At 40.6% G+C, this 26,763-nt stretch overlaps 1 protein-coding gene across 1 annotated transcript in view; it reads left to right on the top strand.

Moving 5' to 3' along the window:
- The window catches only part of RFTN1 (raftlin, lipid raft linker 1), a 463,107-nt gene that overhangs the window by 343,388 nt on the left and 92,956 nt on the right, over nucleotides 1–26,763 (top strand). The window contains exons 5-6 of the mRNA XM_089660005.1: nucleotides 14,694–15,099; nucleotides 16,984–17,187. Coding sequence (XP_089516131.1) covers nucleotides 14,694–15,099; nucleotides 16,984–17,187 — 610 coding nt within the window. The remainder of the gene's footprint in view (nucleotides 1–14,693; nucleotides 15,100–16,983; nucleotides 17,188–26,763) is intronic.

Below are 26,763 nucleotides of genomic sequence, written 5' to 3'. Positions count from 1 at the left end.
GACTTTGGTAAGAAAAACAGCAGTGATAACACGAAATTACAAAATGCATGATTAGGTGTATGAAATTTTGACACATAATTAACTCGCTAGTTACAAAAATCAAGACTTTGCATTTCATGATTGTTATTAAAAATAAATAGTCATCTGAAGACAAATTTTATCCTATAAAAAGGCAAAATTGTAATGTTGATATACAGTATAAGAGCAGTATAGCCACATAAAGAAAGAAAGCTACAGTAGTCTGAGTGTTTTAGGCCCCTTTCACATGGGCGATTCGATCAGGTCCACCTGTTAGTTTTTTAGGCGGACTTATCAGCAGGTCCATGCTTTCCTATGGACAGGTGTTGTTAGAGATTCTGTATATAGCCCTACAAAACAGACAGTGCACATTCCACATGTGTTTATCTGCTGGTTCTCTGCTAACAGAAAACAGGCACTTTATTCAGGAAGAAGATATAGAGTATAGTCATAGATGTAGTTAAAAATGTATAACACTGCCATCTACTGGTTGATGTAGTTGTTGCACAAAATACATGAGCAATGTATTCCAACACCCCCACTCAACAACTACTCCCTATATTAGTCCCATTTCGGATCTCAGTTCTATAAATATGTTTCTTGTAAGCAGTTTTGTCAAAACATCTGATACAGTTTTGTTTCTCATGGGTTGGAAGTCTTTGCATCTCCTCCCACAAGTCTGGCTCTGGTTTTAATGCTACTCGAGCAACATAGGACAGACATTTGGCTGGGATGCCTTTATTGCTTCTGGTGGATTTCCTGATGACAGCCTCTTGTGGCCTGGTTTCTTCTTTTACAGTGTTTTGATTATCTGCGTTCATTTCTATTTCTGTATCACTTTGTTGCTTATCTTCATGTGACGCTGATGTGGGATTTCCCTCATTTTGAAGTGTTTGTGTTAGTTCTTAAAATTCTGAACACACTGAAGTTTCATTGAAAATTACACTTCTACTGATGGTTACCTTGTTTGTGTATTATCACCTGTATATTCAGTTCCTTTGCATGCAATACACTTGGCATTTTGACAGATTTGTTGCTTACTTGAGCCAAATACTGTTCAAGTTTCTGTATTCAATGTATTAAAACAGGTGTAAACAGACTTGTGTCCCTTTACACCAGCCTACCTCCATGTCTGATCTGGTCTGCTATAAAGGAGTGGATGGGGATCCGTAATCTTCCCTTTAGGAGAATCAGAACGGAGGGTAGTCGGTGTAAATGGACAGCAGAATCTGTTTACTCTCAGGTTCTCTTAGAGCAGAGAGGCTCTGTCTGTGTCCACTCTGCAGAAACTAAGGAGACATGGACCTGTCATCCGCTCACTGTGCTCTGATCAGCAGGGTATCTGTGAGCAGATGCCCTGTAAATCGGAATGGAATCAGCCCCATGTGAAAGGGGCCTAAGGGTTGAAAGAAGCTAAGAAGACCTACCCTTAAAGCTGATCTTCAAGCAGATATAAATGAAAACAAAATCATGCAGCTCTGTCATCATTAATATATCATTAATTGTATTTTTAAATACAAGCAGTGTAAGTACCTGAATTTGATTTGGTATCTTGCATTCCCCTGTACAGCTCCAAGTAGTCTTCAGAGTGGGAGAGGAAAAAACAGTACAAATTGTTAATCAATTCATGTGGTACATGGAGCATGTTGCTAGGATGAGAAAGCAGAGTGAAAGAGAGATGAGCTCATTACTGTGCTGTTTCTCCTGCACTGTTCAGTCCCATGGCGGGGACAGGTCCACGACAGCCTGTCCTCAGAGGAAGTTGGTTTGTTGAAGCCGGCTGTCATTCTACCCAGTAGACTGAGAACATTTAATGGCAGAAAATCAGTACTGTGACACTACAGACTGAAGGTGTGTAATGCAGCAAAAGCTGCTTTTTTATTTTATCTTCTAATAAGCTTTTTTTTTATCATCTTTTTTTAAAACACTGGGGGTATATGATTAGTGTTAAGGGAAGGCCAAGGGTTGAGGCATGCAGGTTTATGTGAATATGTAGTCTTTCTAATTTTCTTAAAAACATGGAAACGTATATCAGTTTGAAGCAAGTATGTATATTAATGATTAAAAAAAACACTGTTCCTATGCATAGTATGTCCTAATTATTTAGGTGCATTAGGACAGCCACATCTGCTCATTATATAAGCAGGCTCTGCTTTGCAAGTGCTACGCTATTTTTATGTTTCAATGCTTCTTCTCATAATTCAAGTCACTAGGTTGTTTAACTAAAGGTAATGGAATTTTGCCTAAGCTAGTTAATGTGGGGAAACTTCACTTTGCAAAGAAAATGAATAAAAAAACAAACAAACAAATTTCTTCTTGCCGGTGATTGGATGATTGAAGTTAGCAGAGTTTGACCTCATTCACTAAGCTAAGATTCCCCTGCAAAGTGAAAATTCCCTTGCAAAGTGTTTATACTATTTGCTTTAGAAAATCAACTCAATGATTTTGGCTGGCTCAGTGAAAACTGTGGTTTATATCTTATCTCAAAACTGGTTAAGCAGTGAGGTTGACATCTAATCAGATTAATTGTCAGTGTACACTTGGTATGATGGTCATAGTTTGGTTAGGTTTAGAAGATTTTGATCTTTTTGTAAGTTTCTTGAATAAAAATCAAATGGGTTTTAAATTTAGCATACAGGTGTAATTATATGTTTATATTCTTTAGTCTGGAGGTGATGGTATAGTATGTACAACTTTATATTACACGTCAAATTCATGATATACCACTCTGAATGGTTGATATTAACATCCAAAGACGTCATTCACACTTTTTCTAATATACCTTTGCGTCTATTATTTGAGATTGCTGCATTTGTTTTCCTCTGGAAGAATTTAAATGCCAAGCTAAGGTCTCGCATAGAGAGAGAGAGTGAGAAATGTTTAAAGGAAATGCTTTTAGCAGTCAACATACCATAGGGTAATAAATATGGATAGTAATGCTCTTTTGATTAAACAGAGTGATAGAAGGGAAAATAAATCTTCTACTCTCATTCTCCAATTTATTACAACCCAGAGCGCTGATGGCAATGCCATTAGCAGATTCATCAATAAATATTGGTATTTGCTTTCACTAAATCCAAAATTGACCCATCTATTCTCCTGTTGGCCCGCTATGACATACAGGTGATCTTACAATTTAGGTGACCTCCTAAATAAATCAAGATATCCTCAGAAATCCATCTGACTTTCATTCAAGGAGATGTGCCTATGTTGTCAAGCACTTCATAGAGCATTCTATTCCTATAAAAATGGATTTCTTTTATGGGGATAGAGAAGTACTAAGAAAAGTAGTAGCCTTTTCACCTCTGAATTCTACAGACCATCACTTGGATATATCATTATAAAGTCATGCTACATGGATAAAATATAAGTATTGGAAGATATACCCTGCATTTTGTATTGTTTCTGGTAGATTTGTTAGAATGTTTTTATATACTTTTAGATTTCTATATATTTTGTAATGATGTTTGGTGTCAGTACATTATAATTGCAGTTGTAGCATGTTGGAATACAGTGTTTGGGTATTTTGTGCAACAACTACTTCAGTATTCAATAGAGATGTATTCCTCAACCAGTAGATGGCAGTGTTTATATGTTTGTAGCTGCATGTATGGTATAATCTATGACTTTTCTCTAAATAAAGTTTCCTGTTTCCTTGTTGCAGTGAAGCAGAAAACACATGTGGTCTGTTCTGTCAGGCTATATACAGATTTTCTAACATAGCACTTTCTCCCTGCAATGTCAGTTCTCTTAGATATGCTATATTCTACCTGTATATACAGTAGATTCCAAACACATGTCTATGTGGAGGAATCTGTTCAGCTGATTGGCTAAATGGAAAAAAAAACTACCCATCTGTGGCCAGCTGTAGTATGAAGTTATATGTTAGGGCTCGTTTACACCTGCTTCAAAATGTGGAATTGAAAACACTTTTTTAAAGCACTCTGAATGCCAATCAAAGCACTGGTCACTAAATAAAATGTTACATTTGCTTTGCTTCAAAAATGAAACCCTTTGTCACTTTCTTGGTGCTTCAAAGCTTTCCAAACCCTCCATAGAAGTCTATGACAAAGCTCGCTAACAGCATCTGCAGCTTTTGAGAGGCATTAATTCAAAGCTCGCTAACAGCACCTGCAGTTTTTGAGAGGCTTTTATTCAGAGTTAGCTTTGCTTTGTATTGAAGGTATTGCAGATATGAGATATCCCAGGATGCACTGGGAAACCAGTAAGCGAATTAGAAAGACATCATCAGCAGTCACTCCCAGTTCATTTGTATATATTCTGGGAGTGTCTGGTGCAGGCATCACACCTGGTGTGCAGCATGGAACAGCGGGAAGGTGAGCGGGGACTGGATTGGAGCTGAAAAACTAGCAAATGACGTGGTGTGCAACATGGATATGCTAAAGTGTAAATCGATTGGGAACCGGAGAGATAGGATTGAGCGGCAGAAGATCAGCAGAGCTGGGAGACCGGATCAGGAGAAACTAGCAATGTCACATGTCGTGCGAAGCATGGGTACAATATAGCAGGAAGTGAGTAATGATTAGAGAGAGAGGAGGATCAGCAATCCAGAGGCTGGGAATTACTACTCAGTAGGGGGTTCAGCAGAGCTAGGGGTTACTATTGAGTGGAGGATCAGCAGAGGTGGGGTTACTACTAAGCAGGAGATCATCAAAGTTGGGGGTACTACTGAGTGGAGCATCAGCAGTGCTTGAGGTACTACTGAGCAGGGGATCTGCTAAACCAAGTTACCAATAAGCTGGGATCTGCTGAATGTGGGTACCGTTGAGCTGGGGATCTGCTGAACAGGGGTACTACTTTGCCAAGCTTCATTATCGCATTGCCAAACCATCACAGAAGCATCAAAAACACATAAAAAAAATCATGTTGAAGTGGTAGGCGCTTTAATGTATATTACAATTGAAGCAGGTGTAAATGAGCCCTTAGAGTTACAGGGAGGATTAGTATGAGGTAAATGATAGGAGTACAGGGAGTGTTAGTAGAAGGATAAATATTAAAGTAGAATTCCAGCTAAAACCTAACTATTCTTAAAAAATGTTCACTCCCCCCCCCCCAACACCTACAGTATGTATACTAACTAACCCATGTAAAAAGATGCATATACCTACCTATTTTCAGCCTGCTCCGGTCTGGTCACGTAATCTGGCTCCACTATGTCAGCCAGCAGTGGCTTTAGGGGAGAGGAGAGACTACTGACAATGGCTGTAACATAAGAGTCTAGGGGTAACATTATCTCTTCCAACTGCCTTTGTCAATCTCTCTCTCAGTTCCCCTGCAGCTGCTGCTGGCTGGCATAAGATCACATGACTAGTCCAGAGTGGGCTGAAGATAGGTAAGTTTATAAATCTTTTTCGCATACAGTAGGTTAGTTGGTGTCGGTGTCAAGAAGGTGGACATCATTTTTAAACTAATTAGGCTTTAGCTGGGATTCTAATTTATGGATACAGGAAAGTTTAGTGTAAAGATGTAGGTTAGGAGTACATGGAAGATTAGTATGAGGGTAAATGTCAAGAATACAGGGAGGATTAACATGAGAGTAAATGTTAGAGATACAGGTAGTTTGTGTTGGCGTAAATGTTAGAGTTACAGGGAGAGTTAATGTGAGGGTCACTGTTAGGTATAAAGAGGAGGTTAGTGTAAGGATAAATATAAGAAGTAAAGGGCGAGTTAATGTAAGGGTTATCATTAGAGGTAGGGTTAGTAGGAAGGTTAATATGAGGAGGAACCTTAGTGTTGATCTTCTGAGCTGAAAACTGCTGCATCAATTATACTCATGGCTCCAATACTTTTTAAGTCATTGACCCATAACAAGTATGCAGTTCAAGAGCATTGACTCCATAAGTGCCTATGGTTGGAGACTTGGAAATTAATGAAGCTAAAGATAGCTAAACAATAAGCACTCTTTGAAGGAGGTCAACAATGATATCCTCCAACTTTCTCCCATACAGGTTTCGCAAACTTCCATTCTACCTACTGAAACCAGAGATTTTTAGGTATGACAAAATTAATAACTTGGAAGATAGGAAAAGTGTGTCCTCTATCTTACAAACCTTCTTGAAATTGTTACTACTCGTCAATACTGTGACTCAATTTGAGCTTCTCAGATCTGTCCCAGCCATAGTGATTATGATTTCTTTACAAGTAATGTTCTCAAGATGTGCATTTCTCTGTGATACAGACATTTAGACCCTAATAAGCCCTTGAATTGAAATGATCAGGCTCATTGTCTCTGTTGCAGCTCTGTGAGTATGAAATGCTATCAAGTGATTCTTTATTTCATATGAATAGTATTCAAGTGAAGAAAAATCTAGCTAGTAAGAGAAGGGTCCTTTATTTCTAGTGGCTGGTTAACAACTTTTGCATGAGGCTTCCAGAAACACAAGAATGTCAGAATGTCTCCTTAAGAGGGCAACTGTCTCTTTTCCTAACATTTGCAGTGTTGTAACTATGGTTCTGTCTTTTAGAGATATTTGTGTAGATAATAGTCTTTGAAGATACAAATTCTTTGGCAGGGTTGGTGCGTTCTTGTATGTAATGTGCATAATTTCATACACAAAAACCAGTCAGAATGTGCTTAGCAACTTTTTTTTTTGTAAATTGAGCTATGTGGCTGTCATAAGTATATAGTAGCAACGATTACCAGATTCCTACAAGTTGTTTTTGGCGTTGGATGCTGGATTTTTTTTTTCTTAGACTCCTCCTGCATGTGATAAGGAGGTTTTTGGCCTTGTGACCACTTGGAACTTATAGGCTGATGTATAAAATATCATAAAGTAATCAAACAATATAGTGCTCAAATCACTAGTAGCGCTGTGAAAACATATAAACAACTACAAAAAAAAAGTCCACTGTGCTGAAAGTGAAAAAAAAAATGTTTTTAAACAAAGCATAAGAGTCAATTTCATTCTGTCCTAAGAAACTTTGAAGTAATTTTATATAAACACAAAGTCCACACCTGTGTCTTCTTTTCACTTTAAACGTGTATCACCAATGGTGCCTTCAGTGACTACCATCAATCACCTCAATCCAGTGTAACTCACCAGATCATATTGCCTCTCATATTTCAGATAGGCAAAAGAGCTTGAGAACAGCATCCAGACCAGTTTTGCTTTTCCTCTATAGACATCTCCCTTTCTGAACTCCGCTTTCTGTGTAATAATAGGCTCATGACATGTAAGGAGAAACTGCTTCTAATAGTGTAATAAAATCCAAAATTCTATATTTTATTCCATATAAAATGAGGCTCACTAGACAAATTCTTGAAACTTAGCACATATGTCATAATTCTCATGACTTCTGTATGTACGTTGAATCGGTAAACGTGCTTCCTTTTTATGCTCATCCACATCCCAACATGTTTCGTTTTTACCGACTTCTTCCAAGTCTTTACTGACTTCTCTTTGAAATCAAGCTATAGTTATATAATGAATATGGGCTGAAAGTGCACACTCTCCGGTTTAATTTGAGGGTATGTACATCCAAATTGGAGGAAGGGTTTAGGAATTACAACTCTTAAGAGTAGCCATCCCCCCTTTTTCAAGGGGACCAAAAGTAACTGGACAATTGAATATAATCATAAATAAAATGTTCATTTTTAATATTTTGTTGAGAGTCCTTTTTTCATGGCAATGACTGCCTGAAGTCTGGAACGCATGGACATTACCAAAGACTGGGTTTCCTCCCAGGCTCTAACTGCAGCTGTCTTCAGTTGTTCTTTGTTTGTGGGTCTTTCTGCCTTTAGTTTTGCCTTCAGCAAGTAAAATGCATGCTCAATTGTGCTGAGATCAGGTGATTGACTCGGCCATTGCAGAATATTCCACTTTCTTTCCTTCAAAAGCTCCTGGGTTGCTTTTGCAGTGTGTTTTGGATCATTGTCCATCTGTACTGTGAAGCGCTGTCCAATCAACTTTGCTGCATTTGGCTGAATCTGGGCTGACAGTATATCTCTAAACACTGCAGAATTCATCCAGCTGCTTCTGTCTTCTGTCACATCAACAATAAACACCAATGACCCAGTGCCACTGGAAGCCATGTATGCCCATGCCATCACACTGTCTCCACCATGTTTTACAGATGACGTTGTGTGCTTTGGATCATGAGCTATTCCAAGCTTTCTCCACACTTTTTTCTTCGCGTCAGTCTGGTACAGATTAATCTTAGTTTCATCCATCCAAAGAATGCTTTTCTGGAGCTGGTCTAGCTTTTTTTAGATTTTTTTTGGCAAAGTCTAATCTGGCTTTTCTATTCTTCAGGCTTGTGAATGGTTTCAACCTTGTGGTGAACCGTCTGTATTTGCTCTTGTGAAGTCTTCTCTTGATTGTAGACTTTGACAATGATACGCCCCCCTCCTGGAGACTGTCCTTTACTTGTCTGGATGTTGTGAATGGGCTTTTCTTTACCATACAGAGGATCCTGCGATCATCCACCACTGTTATCTTCTGTGGACGTCCATGCCTTTTTATGCTACTGAGCTCACCAGTGCATTCTTCACAGATATAGGTGCTGAAAAAACTCCTCCCCTCACTGCCGCCCGCCCCTCACGGCCGCCCCGCCGTCGCCGTCGCCACCACTGTCCGCCCGCCACCGGCCGCTGCTCGGTGGTTCAGCCATACCTGATAAACCATCAATCCTAGCACTGGGCATAGAGGTGAGTGAAGGAAATCTCTCTTGTGATAAGAATAAAAGAATAAGTAGCACACATCTCTTGTGATAAGAATAAAAGTAATTACAATTTTTTTAAAGCAACAGTGCAAAAAAAAACATTAAATACATTTTTTAAAAAAGTTTAAAGTGCCCCCATCCCCCTGTGCTCACACATAGTGGCGAACGCATACGTATGCCATGCCCACATATGTAAACGTGGTTCAAACGACACACGTGAGGTATTGCCATGAACGTCGGAGCAAGAGCAATAATTCTCACACTAGACCTCCTCTGTAACTTTACACTGCTAACTTGCAGAAATTTTCAAAGCATTACCCATGCAGATTTTTAAGTACTGCAGTTTCACGCCATTCCACGATCGTGCACAATTTTATAGCTTGACATGTTGGGTATCTATTTACTCGCCATAACATTCTGTCATATTTTACAAAAAAAATTGGGGTATATATTTTTTTTTTTAATCAAAGTGTATTTTTTTCCCCAAAAAATATATTAATTTTTATAAACTGTGCATTTCGATTTTGGTTTTCGGCCAAGTGCATTTTGAATTTTTGGTTTTGGCACCAGAATTTTCATTTCGGTGCACCACTAGTTTCACTTGCATGGACAGCTCCTGGAACGTATGATGTAGGTTCACAGCAATAGATTCCAAATGCAAATACCACACTTAAAATCAACTCCAGACCTTTTACCTGCTTAATTGAGGAAGAAATAACGAAGGAGTAGCCCACACCTGGCCATGAAACAGCTTTGATTCAATTATCCAATTACTTTTGGTCCCTTGAAAAAAGGGGGATGGCTAATCTTAAGAGCTGTAATTTTGGATTTATATATTTGGATGTATATACCCTCAAGTTAAACCTGAGAGTGTGCACTTTCAGCCCATATCCATTTTATAACTATAGCTTGAATATGTTTTGGTAAATACTTGAAAAAATCTAAAATTGTGCCTGTGTCCAAATCTATATGGACCGAACTGTGTATCTAACTGCTCCCTTGTTCAGATCTGGGATCGCTACATCTAGCATAGGGATGTCTTTCAGCACCAATTTTCTTTTGCAGTTCTGATGTGTCAAAATAGATAATCTTTTAAGAGCAAACACCTCCAAGCCCACCAGTTATTGTGGCACCAGGGAACACTTTGCTTAGCACATTAATTTGGCCTACAGTAATCTGTTCCTACCATAAAAGGGCCACTTAGTTGTATTTACCCCCTAGACCAGTCCTCCACTAACTTTTCCCCAATCTATCTAAAACGCCTAAAAAAGATTTTGGTTAAAGTGATCTAAGGAGACCCTATCACTAACAAAAAAAATAAATCAACAAGCAGCCCCCGTTGAAAGAAAATGTTAAACAATTCCCTGTCCGGTGGGCTGTGATTGTAATCCTATAGGTGTGTTGGGTAGTGTGTTCGCTGCTGTGCACTATGTTTTCCACTGCTGGCTGCCAAGTCTTTACAGGACACAGCAGTGATGGAGCAATCTGTTAGAGAAACATATCTCTGAAAAGTATACAGATCAACTTTTACTACTCCATACCATCCATACATGGATGATTAAACATATGTACCGCTACCTTTCTGGATCCCTCTAAACTTCACACAGCCAGGCAACATGCATTTTCCACACTTGCATCCACAGTCGGCGAACAGTCCATAAGCTTGGTTTATTTGTTTTTATTAGGGGATATAACTTAGATAGGGTAATAGGGATTATGGGATAACCAACTTGACTGAATCAATGCACAGGGACAACTAACTTCCTATTTACAGAAACATATCCTGGACTGTTCTTTTTCTTGAAAACGGTCTGTCATTATGGATCAGCAGCAACTTCCCCTTACAGGCTAGAGACTCGCAGCCCCCTGAAAGTTAGCTTAGCTTGTTGGAAACATGCATGCAGAGTTGTCTCCTCTCCGCTGTAAAACTGCTCCCAGTTGCACAGCTCGCATACACTACCAGCCCTCCTGGCTGCTCTGAAGATTCCCCAGGACAAGGATAAATGATAGAGCACATCGCTGTCCTTTGAAACCTTGCTACATGTGGCAGTCTCTCCCCTTGCAGATCTATGGGTGTGCTGATGTACTCAGTCTGTCCTCCTTGATCCCACTGCTCCAAGGCCTTCATCCTGTTCATGCTGCGATGCTAAATGGACCCTCCTGAGCCAGCCCAAGCCCAGCCTGGAGGCCATCCCCCATAGACCTAGGGGACCCCTCCCAGGCCACTGACAGTCTCCTCAGCACTCCATCTTCCATCCAACTCCCATTCCAACCTCACTCTCCCATATATATAAGGGTTGGTCTCAACACTCTACCAGGGCCTCCAAACCTGGGGTTGGTTAAACTCCCATAAACATGCAAATTAGATCTCCAGGTCTTCTGCAAACTGGCTTCTGGAAGGTTCCATGGTGCTCCAAAACCAGGTGGGGGCAATAGAGTCCCAAAAAAGTTAAACCATACAGCCTGATCTGCAGTAACCCGACCTGATTTACAGACTCACACAGTTACTATGAGTCATACACAATAGATTTACTTACACTAATCTAGTAGCACACTAGAGGGTGCTATACATACTAAGAGGAAATCTTCCTACATATCTGTATCTGCGAATAATGGACTTGCGCCCAGCTGCTAGTTCAATTTCTTTATACTAGGGACAAGATTTTGCAGCTGTGCTCATGAAGAGCCTGAAAACCCACTTTGTAAAACAGCCACCTAGCATTTCTGACTTTGTCCAGTAAGGGTAGATGATTCATGTTGCCCTTGCTTCTTGGAATCCATCTCCCCTTTGCTCAGGCATGCAGGCAAGAGGGTGTGCTTAGTTGAGAAAACCCCTCCTTAAGACTCCTGGGATATATGACATTATTTGCCTAGGAAATAATGGAAGAAATGTAAAAAAAAAAGGATAAAACAAGTCAAATAATATACGTTGCCCTTTCCTATCTATTTGCTCATGTTAGCAGTATAAGGATTACAAATAATCAATGTTGATTGAGAGAGGTTGTCACTGGTCCTCTGACTTGAAGCTCTGTGTCAGGACCAGTGATGAAGTCTAATGCAGGCCATAGATGGGGAGAAAACCGGCCAATTTTTCTTTAAAAAAACGAAAAATCTGTCGTTCAAGCGGCTGACGTTACCAGGAACGGTGAAAAAAATCGGCCGATTTTCATCCCGTCTACAGCCGGCAAAAAGTGTCCCTGCAGAGAGCTCCGCTATTTCTTTGACAGTTCCTTGACATTTATAGCGGTTGCAACAATGTATCTATTTGTATTCATTTAGGATACAGATTGTTTTTATTCGGAAACAAATACATTGTTGCAACCGCTATAAATGTCAAGGAACTGTCAAAGAAATAGCGGAGCTCTCTGCAGGGACACTTTTTGCCGGACTGGAATTCTTCTTCTTCTTCATCCTCTTCTTCTTCTTCCTCTTCTTCTTCATCCTCTTCTTCTTCTTCTTCATCTTCTTCATCTTCCTCTTCTTCTTTGTCCTCTTCTTCATCCTCTTCTTTTTCTTCATCCTCTTCTTCTTCATCCTCTTCTTCTTCTTCTTCATCCTCTTCTTCATCTTCCTCTTCTTCTTCATCCTCTTCTTCATCCTCTTCTTCTTCATCCTCTTCTTCTTCTTCCTCTTCTTCATCCTCTTCTTCTTCCTCTTCTTCTTCCTCTTCTTCATCCTCTTCTTCATCCTCTTCTTCATCATCCTTTTCTTCATCCTCTTCTTCTTCTTCATCCTCTTCTTCTTCCTCTTCTTCCTCTTCTTCATCCTCTTCTTCATCCTCTTCTTCTTCATCATCCTTTTCTTCATCCTCTTCTTCTTCTTCATCCTCTTCTTCTTCCTCTTCTTCATCCTCTTCTTCCTCTTCTTCTTCCTCTTCATCTTCTTCTTCATCCTCTTCTTCTTTTTCTTCTTCTTTTTGTCTTCCTCTTGCAGGTCACTGCTCATGTGCAGATTTTTTTATCGGTAAAAAGATCGGCCGATTTGCCCATAATTGCCGCGAAAATTGGCTGATCGGCAAAATCGGCCGATTTTTTTCCAACTTTACCGATAAAAAAAATCTACCAAAATACCGAAAAACGGCTGAACAATTAGCCCACAAATGATCCGAAAATCAGCCGATTTTATTTTCGGCCGAAAAATCGGCCGATTTTCGACCCATCTATGGCCTGCATAAGATGAAATGCTACTGAAATTCTTCAGTTGTGATTCTAGCAGTAGTAGTTGCCCCTTATAAGTCTCTGGAATTAATTACCTCCATTTTCAGTCTATTTTTACACCTGATTTGCATTGAATGTCAGTGGATGTTTTTCCATAATAAATTAAAAACCCATGGTTATCATCCACACATCTGTTTTCAGTTTGGTCTTTTCTAGGGAATCCCTCTGACATTTCTTATGCTGTATAAAGTGCACATGTCTGAGATTGAGGTGAGAAGGTGGTTGTAAGTAATTATTGTGACATTTTAAGATTAGCTACAGTGAAGGGTGTCTCTATAGAGTAATAGTTTAAAAATATAATAGCTTGGCATTTAATTTTGAAGTTGTTCCACTTTTTCTCTGTGTTACTAACCACCTGAACACTCATGGAAAACCATGTTATTCATAGGACTGGGGTACTCAGAATAAGCTTTTGTAGATTTGCCAATTTAGCATTAGCAAAGAAAATAGCAGACCCTAGATGTCTGATTTTTTTTTTACACAAGATAAGTTCCAGCTGCATACTATTCCCTCACAAGGTGGTAAATTAAGGAGTCTACTTACTTTTTCCATTTGACAAATCTGCATTTTTGTTCATTTAGATAGAAAAATGGCAGCACAGTGGCTAAGTGGTTAGCACTTACTCCTAGCAGCACTAAGGTTGTTGTCAAATCTCGAATACAACATTACCTGCCTGGAGTTTGTATGTTCTCCCTGTGCCTGCATGGGTTTTCTCTGTGTACTCGGGTTTCCTTCCACACTCAAAAGACATGCTGGTAGGTTAATTGGCTCCTGTCTAAAATTGGCTCTAGTATGTGACTGTGCATTAAGGGCCTTAGATTGTAAGCTCCTTGAGGGCAGGGACTAATGTGAATGTACAATATAAATGTAAACACTGCGTAAATTGATGGTGCTATATACAGTAAGTGCCTATTATAAATGAATACACTGGGGGAGATTTACTAAAACCAGAGAGTGCAAAATTTGGTGCAGCTCTGCATAGAAACCAGTCAGCTTCTAGGTTTTATTACCAATGCTTAATAACTTGCCGACCACCCCATAGCAGATGTACTGCTAGTGTACTAAACCCAGAACCTTGCATTCACTATATCTGGTCTCGCACATTAGACAGAACATGGAAATGCAATTTTTTTAGTAAATATAAACTGCAATATACCTTTTTTTCATTAGCAGTATATAGCATTCTTGTGACTTCTATCAGTGTCTGGCTGAGCACTGGTTAAAGCTTGTAGGAGCAGTTTTTATTCTCCTCTGATTGTCCTTTGAGGCTGCGTGACTCTTGACCCCATGTCTGGACAGTGCTAATTGGCCCTGTGTTAATCACTTGCACCCTCCGACCCAAAAAAAAACCTCTCTAGCAATACACACCAAACTGAACATGTGCACAGTGTCTCCTAGGGCTCTGTACTATGAGCAGATGGATTGGGAACAGAAAAAGAAGCCTTTTTACACAATGCAAAGGATTAACCTCTTAGGTTCCACATTGAGTATAGCATGTATGCTTTACTGCATATACAGGCTGATTTTACTGTCGTGGGTTTAATAACACTTTAAGAAAGAACTAAAAGCAGTGATAAAAAAAAATGAAATGTGCCCTTCCCTCAGCTGATAAAGATTATAATGCTTCTTTTTCCAGGGGATGAGATACAACGTTAGTATTACTAGAGTTATAGTTTATTAGAATATTATTTACTGTGATCCCATTTTTTCATATATCAGTCATTTCTATGACACTATTTAATTGTCCTGTATTAAAAATATGCCTTTGTTTTGCAGATCGAGGATGCAGCTAGTCAGGGATCAAAGTTTGCGGGGATAGTACAAGGATACTACTTTGCAAAAGATCTGCCCTACAGCCCATCCGATAGCTTGAGTCAAACAAGTGCTCCCGAATTCCCAGCCATCAATAAAGCAGGCAGTGATACAGAAGATAATACTTCAGCTGATAAGAAGTCAGATTGCACTAATGGAAGCACTTCACCAGCAAAGAAAACAGAAAATGACGAACAGCCCAAAGCAGTCGATGGTCTGGATGTTATTGAGCAGCAAAAAGTGGAGTCTACAGCTCTGAATAAAGCAGATCAATTGGAAGAGCTTAATTTCAAGGTTTCAAACGAGGATGTATTTGTTCATGACAAGATAACAGCTGAGACTACGCCATCTGATAATTGCAGCATTAGAAGTAAGTATAGAAGTCATTAGGAAATAGACATGGTAGGTTGCAGTTTGTTTTATAAGTACTTTGGGAGAAGGAAGGCTACACTGTTCACTTTAATCTAGGCTACTGTATGCTCATTTGGAAAGTTCTTGCAGTACTCAATTCAATTTGATTTTGCTGCCAAGCAGGCAGATTGATCCTTCATAGATTTGGTTACATTTTTATATGGACAGGTCCATCAGATTTGCCTGAGTTTTAGTTCTAGGTTTTATGGAAGGATATTGGATTGGTGATATTTTACCATATACACAGGACCCTGATTATACTTTCCATCAAACCTGCCTAATTACTGAGCAGATACAAATTGGGTAAGAATTGAATTTCATATATATACACTTTAGCAGTTGCTGGCGGGTTTAGCTTTAAGCTACACAATCTGCCACAATATGGGGTTGATATACTAAAACTGAAGCACTCAGAATCTGGTGCACCTGCGCATGGTGGCCAATCAGCTTGTAACTTCAGCTTGTTCAATCAAACCTGGAAGCTGATTGGTTTCTATGCAGAGCTGCATCAGATTTTGCACATGTAACTTGTAAGGGTTCAGGGTTCAGGAGTGTATATGATACATAAACCAAAACAGGGTTACCCCCAAATAATCCCCAGCCTCCCCCCAACCTCAGTACAGACCTCTCCTTCCATTCTCCCCAGCTTCTAATTCAGAGTTCTCTTCCCTTCCCCCCCAGTTCCTTTCTTCAACACCTTGACCATATCAGAGAAGCAGGGCTGCTGCACAAGAACAGCTACAACTTGTGTGACTGCAGACTGCTGGCACTGGCTTCAAGAGGAGCTTCTGCCTCCACCTCCCCTCCCTTCTCTACTGATATAGGGATAAGCAGGGCAGGGAGGGTCTTTTGAGCCACCAGTGGAGGACGCTCTCACTTGTAAATACAGGCGCTGTGCTCCTGTATTTACAAGTGATGGTAGTGAGCTTCGAGCCAGAGACCAGTGCCAGGTGTTCCGATTGAAAAAAGCCCTGGATAAAGCTAATGTACACGGGGTGATAAGAGTGTGACCAGGCACATCCAGCACACCCGGTGCGCATGCCTATGGGTGAGTGTAAAAGCAGGTGATTGATCTTCATGGGAATCAATGGAAAATAATTCATGAAATTAATATGGTAACTACAGTAAATATGTATGCAGGGATGTTTTTCATATTTTGCATGGCCCAATTCTCTGCTTTCTTACTCTGATTTACTATCATCTAACTCTGTGCCTCACCATTTAAGGTTGCTCTTTATCTTTGTACCACCCAACCCTCATTCCTTCAGCCACTTGTGTTCTCACCTTTGCCCGTTTTCTCCCATGGGTGCCATTGCTTCTACTCACAGTTGTTCTTCTAACCACAGGTTTTCTTCAGCCATTCTCCTGGCTACAACCTTCTATGCAGCAGGAACCACTATGTTCTTTATTTCCTCTCCCCCATCCTAAAACAGTTCTACAGGCCCCACTATACTTTTAATACCTGTTTTTTTCTGCTTCAAAGCATTCACCCCCCTCCACATCAGGTCTGTTCACCTTCACCTCCACTCCTCTACAACAGGTCCCTTTGTGCTCTTCTTACCCCCCACACACACTACCCCAACAGGTTCCTCTGTGTTCCTTTCACCTGCGCTATTACCCTTCTGCAACAAGTCCCTCTAACCTCACTTCACCTGCCCTACTACCCTTCTGCAGCACATCCCTCTGTGCTTTTTACCCCCTTTCTCAAGCAGCTCCCACTAACTTCTTTGCGGGGGGGGGGGGGTGGCTACAGCCAAAAAAGGCTTATATAGTAGGTATAGTCTGTAAACTGTTACTCAAAAAAATGAAAATTATTTTTATACCTTAAATTTTTGTTTTCCAGAAATGGAGATTTTGGCTCTTTTTAATAAGCCCAAAATCCAGCAGAGATACCGAAAGTATTATACTGTGAATATCCCTATGAAGATCTCCAAGGATAAGAGCACCATCAATGGCCTGGAAGCCAACTGGTTGGAGTACATGACTGATCATTTCAGGAAAGGATGCTCACTAGTAAATGCCGTCTTCTGTCTTGGAATGGTAAATGGTATGGAATTTTGCATTTGCCAGATATTTCACTTTAACTTCCGTTAAAGCATTCCACAAATTAGAAAGCTAAATCAAAGCAGTATTAAACCCTTAGATGTGGCGTCTGCATTAGTTTTCGCTTTTAGGATTTTTTCCCCTCTGTTGTCACCTGGTGATATGACCAGTAATGCATCCTCTGTACAGTATTAGAGATCTCCCACTCTAGATGAAGGAGCAATAGAGCCACCTTTGGACAGCAGTATTCTTAATGTGGGGGGAGGGGGGGGTGTTAGATGCAGAAGCAAAGTTAGATACACTCACAAATTAAAGCTAAACTCCAGCCAACACTTTTTAGGCAGTTACAGGTTTTTTTCTCTTGGAATAAAGGTTTTAAATAGATAAATACAACCTGATCACTGCAAACACCCCTGTCAGAGGTTACTGGTTTGTCTGAACCCTCTAACTGCTACATATGAAGGACAGTTTACAGGCTGGATCACCAGATGAAAATAAAGGAAAGAAAGCCTTAAAAAGAACTATACTGCAGCCATAACATCTAAGAATTGGTAAGCTGCAATATATTAAATGTTTGTTTTTGGGTTTAATACTGCTTTAATAACATTTATGTATGTATCTGTCAAAGCCAGTGGAGATGAAATTCTAGTTCTGACATTTCCCGTCTTTCAGCTGATTTCCTGTCTCTAATTTTATTGAAGGATGCTGTATGCCAGTCTTTTTCAATTGGTTAAAAACAACAACAATGGGTTGAACATTATAGAAATGAAAAAGGTCCAAACCATTCATTTCAACAACAGTCTTCCCATAAGGTTATATGTGCATTTAATGTATTTTAGGCATGTTACCAACCTGTAAAACAACTGGCATTTCCAGAAAGGGAGTTAAGGAATGTCAGCTTCCATGTTTTTGTTAGCACACCCTATATCGAGACCCTGTCACCAGCTTCAGGTAAAAGCATGGAGAAAACAAGTATTATAAATGCTTACTTGTCGCAATTTGTTCTTACAATATTTGCTTGTACAATACCTTTGACCTTGCAGGAAGAGTGAATTCACTAGGGCACCCCACTCCCTCCCTACAAAACATAGCCCTCTTCTCTTCTTGGAGAGACCAGTTACTTTTCTGTGCTGGCCCAGCATCTTTGCTCCTCCTCCTCACATTCCCATTTAACTCTTTATGTAGCAGCTGGGGAAGAGGTGAAAGGGAATACTATAGAGTACAAAAAGCAGGAAGAGCCAGCAACTCCAAAACCCTCATGAAAGCTTTATTAGTGATACAGGAGTGACATAACAGCACGCTGATGCGTTTCGACAAGTAGCCTTGATCACAGCATAGTGCTTAATAAAAGAAATAACATATATACCTGTATATGTGCATACACAAAACTCCACCCAAGAAAGGATGGGTCTGAACAATTACCACAGTCACGTAATTAAAAACAATATTAACAAGGACCAAATGAGTGATACAGGTTTGGTTATATAAATGGCAGATCCAAAACTCAAATCCTCACAATAAATTCATACCTATAGAGATGGAAAAAAGATGGCTGCCCGTTCTCCTCAGAGCGATACTAGTATGGAAGATATCAATAATACATTTAATTTTCAGAACTTGGTGGTCAGGTCATATCTGGAGAAATTGCAGTTGGAATCCACTGGTAGCTAGTTTGACTCTATATTGGTTATTTTACATAAAGGGAACAAATATTTTTTATCCCATACAGGCCAGAAGCACTGCTGTGGATACATTCCAGAGCCTTGTTGAAATAGAACTCTTTGATCTGAAGGAGAGATCACTAGCTGATTCTGCCCATACCATATATATGTTATTTCTTTTATTAAAGCGGAGTTCCACCTTAAAAATATATATATATATATATATAAAAGTCAGCAGCTACAAAAACATTTCCCCCCAAGTGTGTCTTATGGAGCGAAATAGTGTCCCATCATTGGTATCAGTGGGAGGAATAGTGTCCCATCATTGGTGTCAGTGGGAGGAATAGTGCCCCACCATTGGTGTCAGTGGGAAGAATAGTGCCACATCATTGGTGTCAGTGGGAGGAATAGTGCCTTATCATTGGTGTCAGTGGGAGGAATAGTGCCCCATCATTGGTGTCATTGGGAGGAATAGTGTCCCATCATTGGTGTCAGTGGGAGGAATAGTGTCCCATCATTAGTGTCAGTGGGAGGAATAGTGTCCTATCGTTGGTGTCAGTGGGAGGAATAGTACATCATTGGTGCCAGTGGGGGGGGGTGGAATAGTGCCCCATCATTGGTGTCAGTGGGAGGAATAATACCTCATCATTATTATCAGTGACACCAATGATGGGGCACTATTCCTCCCACTGACACCAATGACACTTAACTAGCTGACCCCTGCTCCAGCATGGTGCTGCTGCAGCCAGCATACCTGGTTGCAGCAGTACCAACTGCACGGCACACTTACCGGGCGGTCAGCTGTCCTCCTTCCTTCACTTCGGCCTCTCCCTTCCTTGATTTTCACGGGGCCGCTCGGCTCCTCCTCCTCGCCGGTGATTGACCGCCTGTGTGCCTTTCCTGAGCTACAGTACTGGTGCCCAATCAGCGGTGAGGAGGCGGAGCCAAGCGGCAGCGCGGACTTCGAGTGAGGGAGCAGCCGGAGTGAAGGAGCTGCGCATCCTGGACTGGATCGTCGTGGGACTGGGACCAGAGCCAGGTAAGAGACAACAACCCCCTGCCCGCCCCTGTACTTAGTGTCCCCTGCCGACGGGCCAGATGAATGTGCTCGGCGGGTCGCATGTGTCCCGCGGGCCTTAGTTTGAGGACCCCTGACCTATGCGATTGCAGCGGAAGTGGGAACAGGTACCTGTCAAATTCGGGTACCCGCTTCCCAAAAGGGCCCAATCCTTAATGGGGAGGGGGGGACAAAGGCTTAATTTTCCCCTTTTGAGTGGAGCTGATATTTAAGCACTATGCTGTGATCAAACCTACTTGGCGAAACGCATCAGGGTGTTTTTATGTCACTCCTGTATCACTAATAAAGCTTTCATGAGGATTTTGTAGTTGCTAGCTCTTCCTACTTTTTGTATCCTGTATCCAGTGTTTTGAGGCCACTTTAGAGCCTGAGCACCCCCCCCCCCTGGATTCCACTGCTGAATCAATTGTGTTTCTTGTTTGAGTGCTGCTTGTCCGCTAGCACATTCCAATACTATAGCGTGTCAGCGGTGAATCTACCGGGGCTGATGACATCACATCCAAGACAGCAGTCGCAGAAATTTTGGATGTCAATACAAAGGAGACTTTTCCGGGTAAATAACATGCCTAAAATGCATTAAATGCACATATAATATAGGAAGATTGTTGTTGAAATGAACAGTTTGCCAACAGGGTCTCTTTAATGTTCTATTATTACATATTGCACATGTTAACACAAGCACCTCTCAATACAGGATATATGTGTATTGCTATTCTTTCTAAACGGTACAGGTGCATTTTATTGCACATTATAAAAAGCCCATTTTGGCTTCTTTCATTCTGGTTTGTTTTTAGGCTTATGGGCTCCCATTGGAATCAGTGGAAACTTGGCCCTGTGTGCAGTGCCATTCATCGCACTGTACTGCAGCAGCCAATGCACAGTACACTGCAGCACACCATCATGGAGGACTATACCTTATGATGCACTGTCTTTTAAAAAATATCATGTGTGTTTTTTTGTTTATTGCACTGGCAGGCTATTCATAATGAACGGGCTGCCTTATGCAACTCACGTTAATATGTAACAGAAATTGGAAAAGTTTATGTGCTGAAGCGTGGATCTGTTCTAAGTGAATACACCATCGCACTGCATCTGCTAAACACTGTATTGTACTTGGATGATTATGTGTGCTGTTACAGCCCATTATTGAATTCCATTATTTGTGAACCCTGAGAAAAAAAAGAATGAAAGAAAAAAAATTACTAGTAAAAATGCCCATAGTGATCAGATTCCTTGTTTCATTTTCCCAGACAATGAAAGAATAAAGCATTATTAACCACTTGCCCTGCAGAGGATTTACCTTCCTTCCTGACCAGGCCATTTTTTGTGATACGGCGCTGCGTTACTTCAACTGACAATTGCGCGGTCATGCAACTCTGCGCCCAAATGAAATGTATGTCTTTTTTTCCCCACAAATAGAGCTTTCTTTTGGCGGTATATGATCACCTCTGCGTTTTTGGTTTTTTTTTGCAATATAAACAAAAAAAAAAAGACAATTGTGAAAAAAAACCCAAATATTTTTGACTGTTTGCTATAAAATATATGCAGTAAAAAAAATGAAAAATCTAATTTTATCATAAATTTAGGCCAAACTGCATTCTGCTACATGTCTTTGCTAAAAAAAAACCCAATACATGTAAATTAATTGGTTTACATGAAAGTTATAAACAAATGGCAGTATATATACTGGATTTTTTTTTCTATACTAACAATGGTGGCGATCAGCGACTTATAGTGGGACAGCAGCTGGCATTCTGACACGGGGGGGAATTGATATCCCAATGACTCTAATACAGTGATCAGTGCTAATAAAAAGCACTGACACTGTACTAATGACACTGGGCAGGAAGGGGTTGACATCTGGGGTGATCAAAGGGTTAACTGTGTGCTGTTTTACTGTGTGTGCTGTGTGTGTTTTAATAGGGAAACATACTGCTGTGTATTGCTCTGCTATGTTACGCAGAGCAATACAAAGAAGCATGTCGGTGCTGCAGGGGAGAGTTCTGTGTTGTTTACACACAGACCTCTTCCCTGTCACTGTTCCTTGGCGATCTCTGGGTGCCAGCAGGGAATCTTCGTCTGGGGCCCGGTGATTGACATCCGTAGGCGCCAACAGCATCGCGGGTAGGGTGGTGTGTGCGTGTACGCTCCCCCTATTCAGAAATGCTAAATCACGTATAGAAATATACGTGATTTTGCTTAGCCCTGCAGCACTGTTGCAGTAGTTCTGCTATAGGGCGGCAGGGAACCGGTTAAAGAAAAAACAAAAACATTTATTATATTGCAATGTACATATTTTTAGACGTGTTTTATTTTAACATGGCAATCCTACCAATAAGTCTGTTATTTTTCAACTTCCTTTAGCAGACCAAGCTGTCCAGCAAAAGTGGCAGTTGGAGGGTTGAGACGAACCATTTAACACTGACAGGGATTCTTACAATGATCATCTTTTATTCATTCATACAAAATTTTATTTTCAAAAGGAAATAAACCCGTTTGCTGTAACTGCTTATGAAGTGGTAGCTGGAGTTTGGCTTCAATTTGTTAGTCACATCCATCTAAATCTGCTAGTGCATCTAGCACTACCCTCTACCCAGGTTGACAATTCTGCTGTCCAATAGTGTCTCCATTACACCTTTATCCAGAATGGAGACAGCCTAAAAATGGAGGTGTATTACTTTCCAGATCATCAGGTGAAAATAATGAAAAAAGCTTAAAAAAAGAAAACTAATGTAGCATTAGTGATCATTCACTATGGGAAAAAACTTGATTGTGTGCCCATTTCCTTTTCCTTCAGACTCAAATTTCTGAATTGTTTGAACCCCTAAAATGATGTGACATCTTCATTGTAGGCTAACATTGACTGCTCCTGTTGAGCAAGAAATCTGGGCAGAGCAAGCTGTCTGCTCTGATTACATTTTGCCATATGGATACAAGCACTAGTGTTGCTGTTTTTATAAATAGGCAGACAGTGGGAGAACGTCATTCGTCTCCCAGGTTCCCCGTACGTATAGGCAAAGGATTCACAGTGGGGTGACACCAGGTCATGTCTGAAAAAAAAAAGATTTAATATTCATTTCTTTGTGTGTTGGTGGATGCTCTTTATAGTCAGCCATTTTGTCTTACATTACGTTACAATAATCATTCTAATGCTCTGTGCTGATTTATTGTGTCACTAAATTAACATACACATATCCAATTTCTGAATAGAATAGATTTTCCTTTTTTTTACATTTTTTTGCAAGAATCATTTTGCTTATGCTGCATAGCAAAAGACATTTAGAAAATCATTCTCTATTCTCTGTATGTGCTATTATTTTTTGTGATTTTTTTTTTTACACTCTGGGCTGCAAATCAAGAGATATATTCAGCATTTCTTCATTTTTGACAAAATACGCAGATGACAGAATAATTTCCACACAGCTGCTTTTTTTTCTTCTTTTTTTTGTAATATATATAAACGATAATAGCACATTCCCTTTTTAGTATCATCAGAGTGATTATGGTATTGTGCTGGACCTAACAATAGCATTATGGAAATTCATCATGTTAACCCAATCCTTTGCTTGTAGCCTAAAGGGGAGCTGCTGTTCATTTGTAGAAAACATTCATTTTGTGTTTCTGAAGTATCATTTATCCAGAATAGTTTATGACATGATGTTCCCATGTTAAACACCTATTTTGTTGCATGTCCTATCACTAAGATTAATATTTAAATTTGAAGCCTTGAGAGAGTGCAGTTAATAGAGTTACTTGAACATCAGAGAAAACAAATATGGGGGCTGCCATTGCTGATCTCTTTCTGGAAATGCTAGTTGCCTAACTGTCATGCTGACCCAGTGGCTATAAGACCTCACTCCAGGCTGTTGTTAAACGTACACTTGTAGAGGACCCCCTTGGCTGTTTTGACTAGAGGGGAAAAGAATAAGTACAAATACTTACAGTTTTCCTCACCCTTCTGGCAGTCAGCACTCTCCTCTGTTGCCTTATGTGCCCAGGATGTAGGAGGGCATTCATTGCCCTCACATACAATTCAGAACTGATGATCTTGCGTTGTACGTGATGACGCTAGACAGCTGCAACCGCTAAGGCTGCAAAGTTAGTTTGGGGGACTAATTGCCCAGAGAGAAGGAAGCGTGCAAGCAAGGAATAAGGTAAGTATTTCAATGTATGCCTTCCTCTTCTATCCAAACAAGCATTAAACCCATGCAGTAGTAAATTTACCAGCAGCCCAGACTGGGACTTTAATTAAAAGAGAAATTCAGGATTGGAAAAAAAACAAGCTTACATACCTAGCTGGATGCAGCATTGGTCTGATGCTGCATCTGTCCCGCGCCACCTCTAATCCCAAGAGTTGCTGATCAATTATTGCTGATCGCTCAGTTCTTGGTCTTCATTGAGCAGAGAAACAGTGATTGTCAGTCACTGCTCTGTGCTCTGCCCCTTCTGTGGTTGCTAGATCACTGGGAAGTGGAGAGGACAGGAAGGGCTGGCTCAGGCTCTCAGCAGCTCTCTGAGAGGCTGAACCAGCTGCTGGTCCGGGCATCTGAGTGGATCCCAACATTAAAGTCAAGATCTCTGGAGAGCCTGGACCAGCTCAGTGACATCAGCCAACGGTGGTCTTTAGCCCATGGTTGGCTGAATACGGGTCACAGGAGTGCAGAACTCACTTCTTTTCCTTTGACCCACAGGAAAAGTAGAGCCAAAAGAGCTTTGGCCCAACTTCTTCTTTAAAGTTTATCTCCAGGACAAAGATAAAATGCCCACAACCTTCATCCCCACCACCGGCCTTTAGCTAATCACTAGATTTCTTTAAAAAAAAACTAACTAGGAGAGTTTTCTTACTTGAAATTGAGGTCTGGTGACGGGTTTGGATCCAAAGTCTTCTTTCTTCTGACCTGTAGTGCGAGTGAGTCCTTCTTCCACATCACTCTCTGGTGACCTGAACATTTCCCTATGGCTGCCAGAAGATCACATGGCTCTTTAAAGGGTCCAGAGAACATCAAGAGTCAACATCAAGATGTCACAATACAAGGGGTGGGCAACAAGACTGGTAGGTGGGCTGTGTACCCTTGCACATTATAGCAAATAGTATCACTAGACAAAAATTGCTAGATTTGTTCATTCAGTTTGCAAGCTGAAAAGAAATAAATCTAACAAAGTCCTCCATGCACACTATAAAACGCGGATGGACTCATCTGGATCAAATTCAAACTGCTAACACTGACGTACAAAGCTGTCCATAATTCTGCCCCAAACTACATCACTGACCTAATATCCAAATACCACCCAAAACGCACTCTCCGCTCTTCACAAGACCTCCTTCTCTCTAGTTCCCTGATCTCCTCCTCCCATGCCCGCCTCCAGGACCTCTCCAGGGCATCACCCATCCTCTGGAACTCCCTACCCCAATCCATCAGACTATCCCCCACTCTACTCTCCTTTAGTCGCACCCTAAAAACCCACCTCTTCAGGGAAGCCTACCCCACCCTCTGCTAACTGCTGATCTCCTCCACTCTTCCTAACACTCCATCCCCCACAGCTTTTCCTCCCATGCCACTATCCCCTCCCTCCTAGATTGTAAGCTCCAAGGAGCAGGGCCCTCGAACCCCTCGTGTATCGCACTGTATTGTTATTGTACTGTCTCATGTATTGTCTCCCATTGTAATGTACAGCGCTGAGCGAACTGTTGACGCTATATAAATACTGTATAATAATAATAATAATCTGCAGTGCCTGCTCTTGTAGCCTTACAGCCGGCACCAGATTGGATGCAGCAGCTGCTTGGTCAACAATGTTCAGTTCAGTTTCTTCCATTTTTCAATTGAAGCATGTGGGATAGGAGGGTTTCAACAGGGACACCCACAAAGTGAATTTCCTCTGATTTATCAGTTTGCCCAGTACATGGCCAGCTTTACTCCTTTTCTGCTGGATACCTTGCTGGATACTCACCTTGTATACAATATGCTGATTGACAGTTCTGCATCCAAATGGTAGGACACAGCAAGCTTGCTCCGTATCACAAAGTGATCACACAGAGGATCAGAAATGTAAATAGTTTCTGGTAGAAAAAAAACCATAAAGAGCAAGTTCCTTTAAAGTGTATGTGAAGCCTTAACTTGTAAAACAACCCATTCAGTTTAAAATTGAAGAAAAAGGCAAAGCATTTGTGTATAGATATAAAAAAAAGATATAAATATCTGTTTTTTATTCATAAGGGTCTTGTAGAGGTGGGCGTAGAGAAACAGCAGTACACTAATCTTCCCAGTGAATGGTGGTGGTGGTGTCAATACAAGTCTTGGCCATTGGAGGACAGGCAGCCTGTGTTTCCAGCACAGCCGGAAAACTCACCACGCTGGGATAGATGTGCTCTCCTGCCTAGTGTAGTCAGTTTGAAATAGGAAAGCAGTGGGACTGGCAGGATCTCCATCTATTTCACACAAAGAAGGTAATACAAAGAGAACAGGATACTTTTTAACATAAGTACATGGTACCAAATACACATGTCAGGTATATGAAATGTTAAGGAAACATACATTTTAACAGAAATAATGACAGGTTTTTTGATTGTTTCATATTTTCAACACAAACTTAATACTTAGTGCAGTTTGCCTTTAAAAAAATAAGAACTAAACACAGAAGTGAGGAGACAGAGACCTGGAACACGGCTGCAGTCTATTCACATACTGTGGGGTCCAGCCGCGCTATGCAGGGAAAATAAGATTAGAAACATGAGTAAAAATTATTGACTGTAATAAGTGTTAGAAGTCTGAGTCGGTATGACAGAATTGTGGCACCATTACACTTCGCAGCTTGAAAATTGATTTTGGGATTGTGACAG

Source organism: Staurois parvus, unplaced genomic scaffold, assembly GCF_062004578.1.
Source record: "Staurois parvus isolate SC_StPar_1 unplaced genomic scaffold, SC_StPar_1.0 ptg001194l, whole genome shotgun sequence".
Taxonomy (NCBI): Eukaryota; Metazoa; Chordata; class Amphibia; order Anura; family Ranidae; genus Staurois; species Staurois parvus.
The sequence above is the reverse complement of the archived record's forward strand: the minus strand, read 5'-3'. Positions and strand labels throughout refer to the sequence as shown.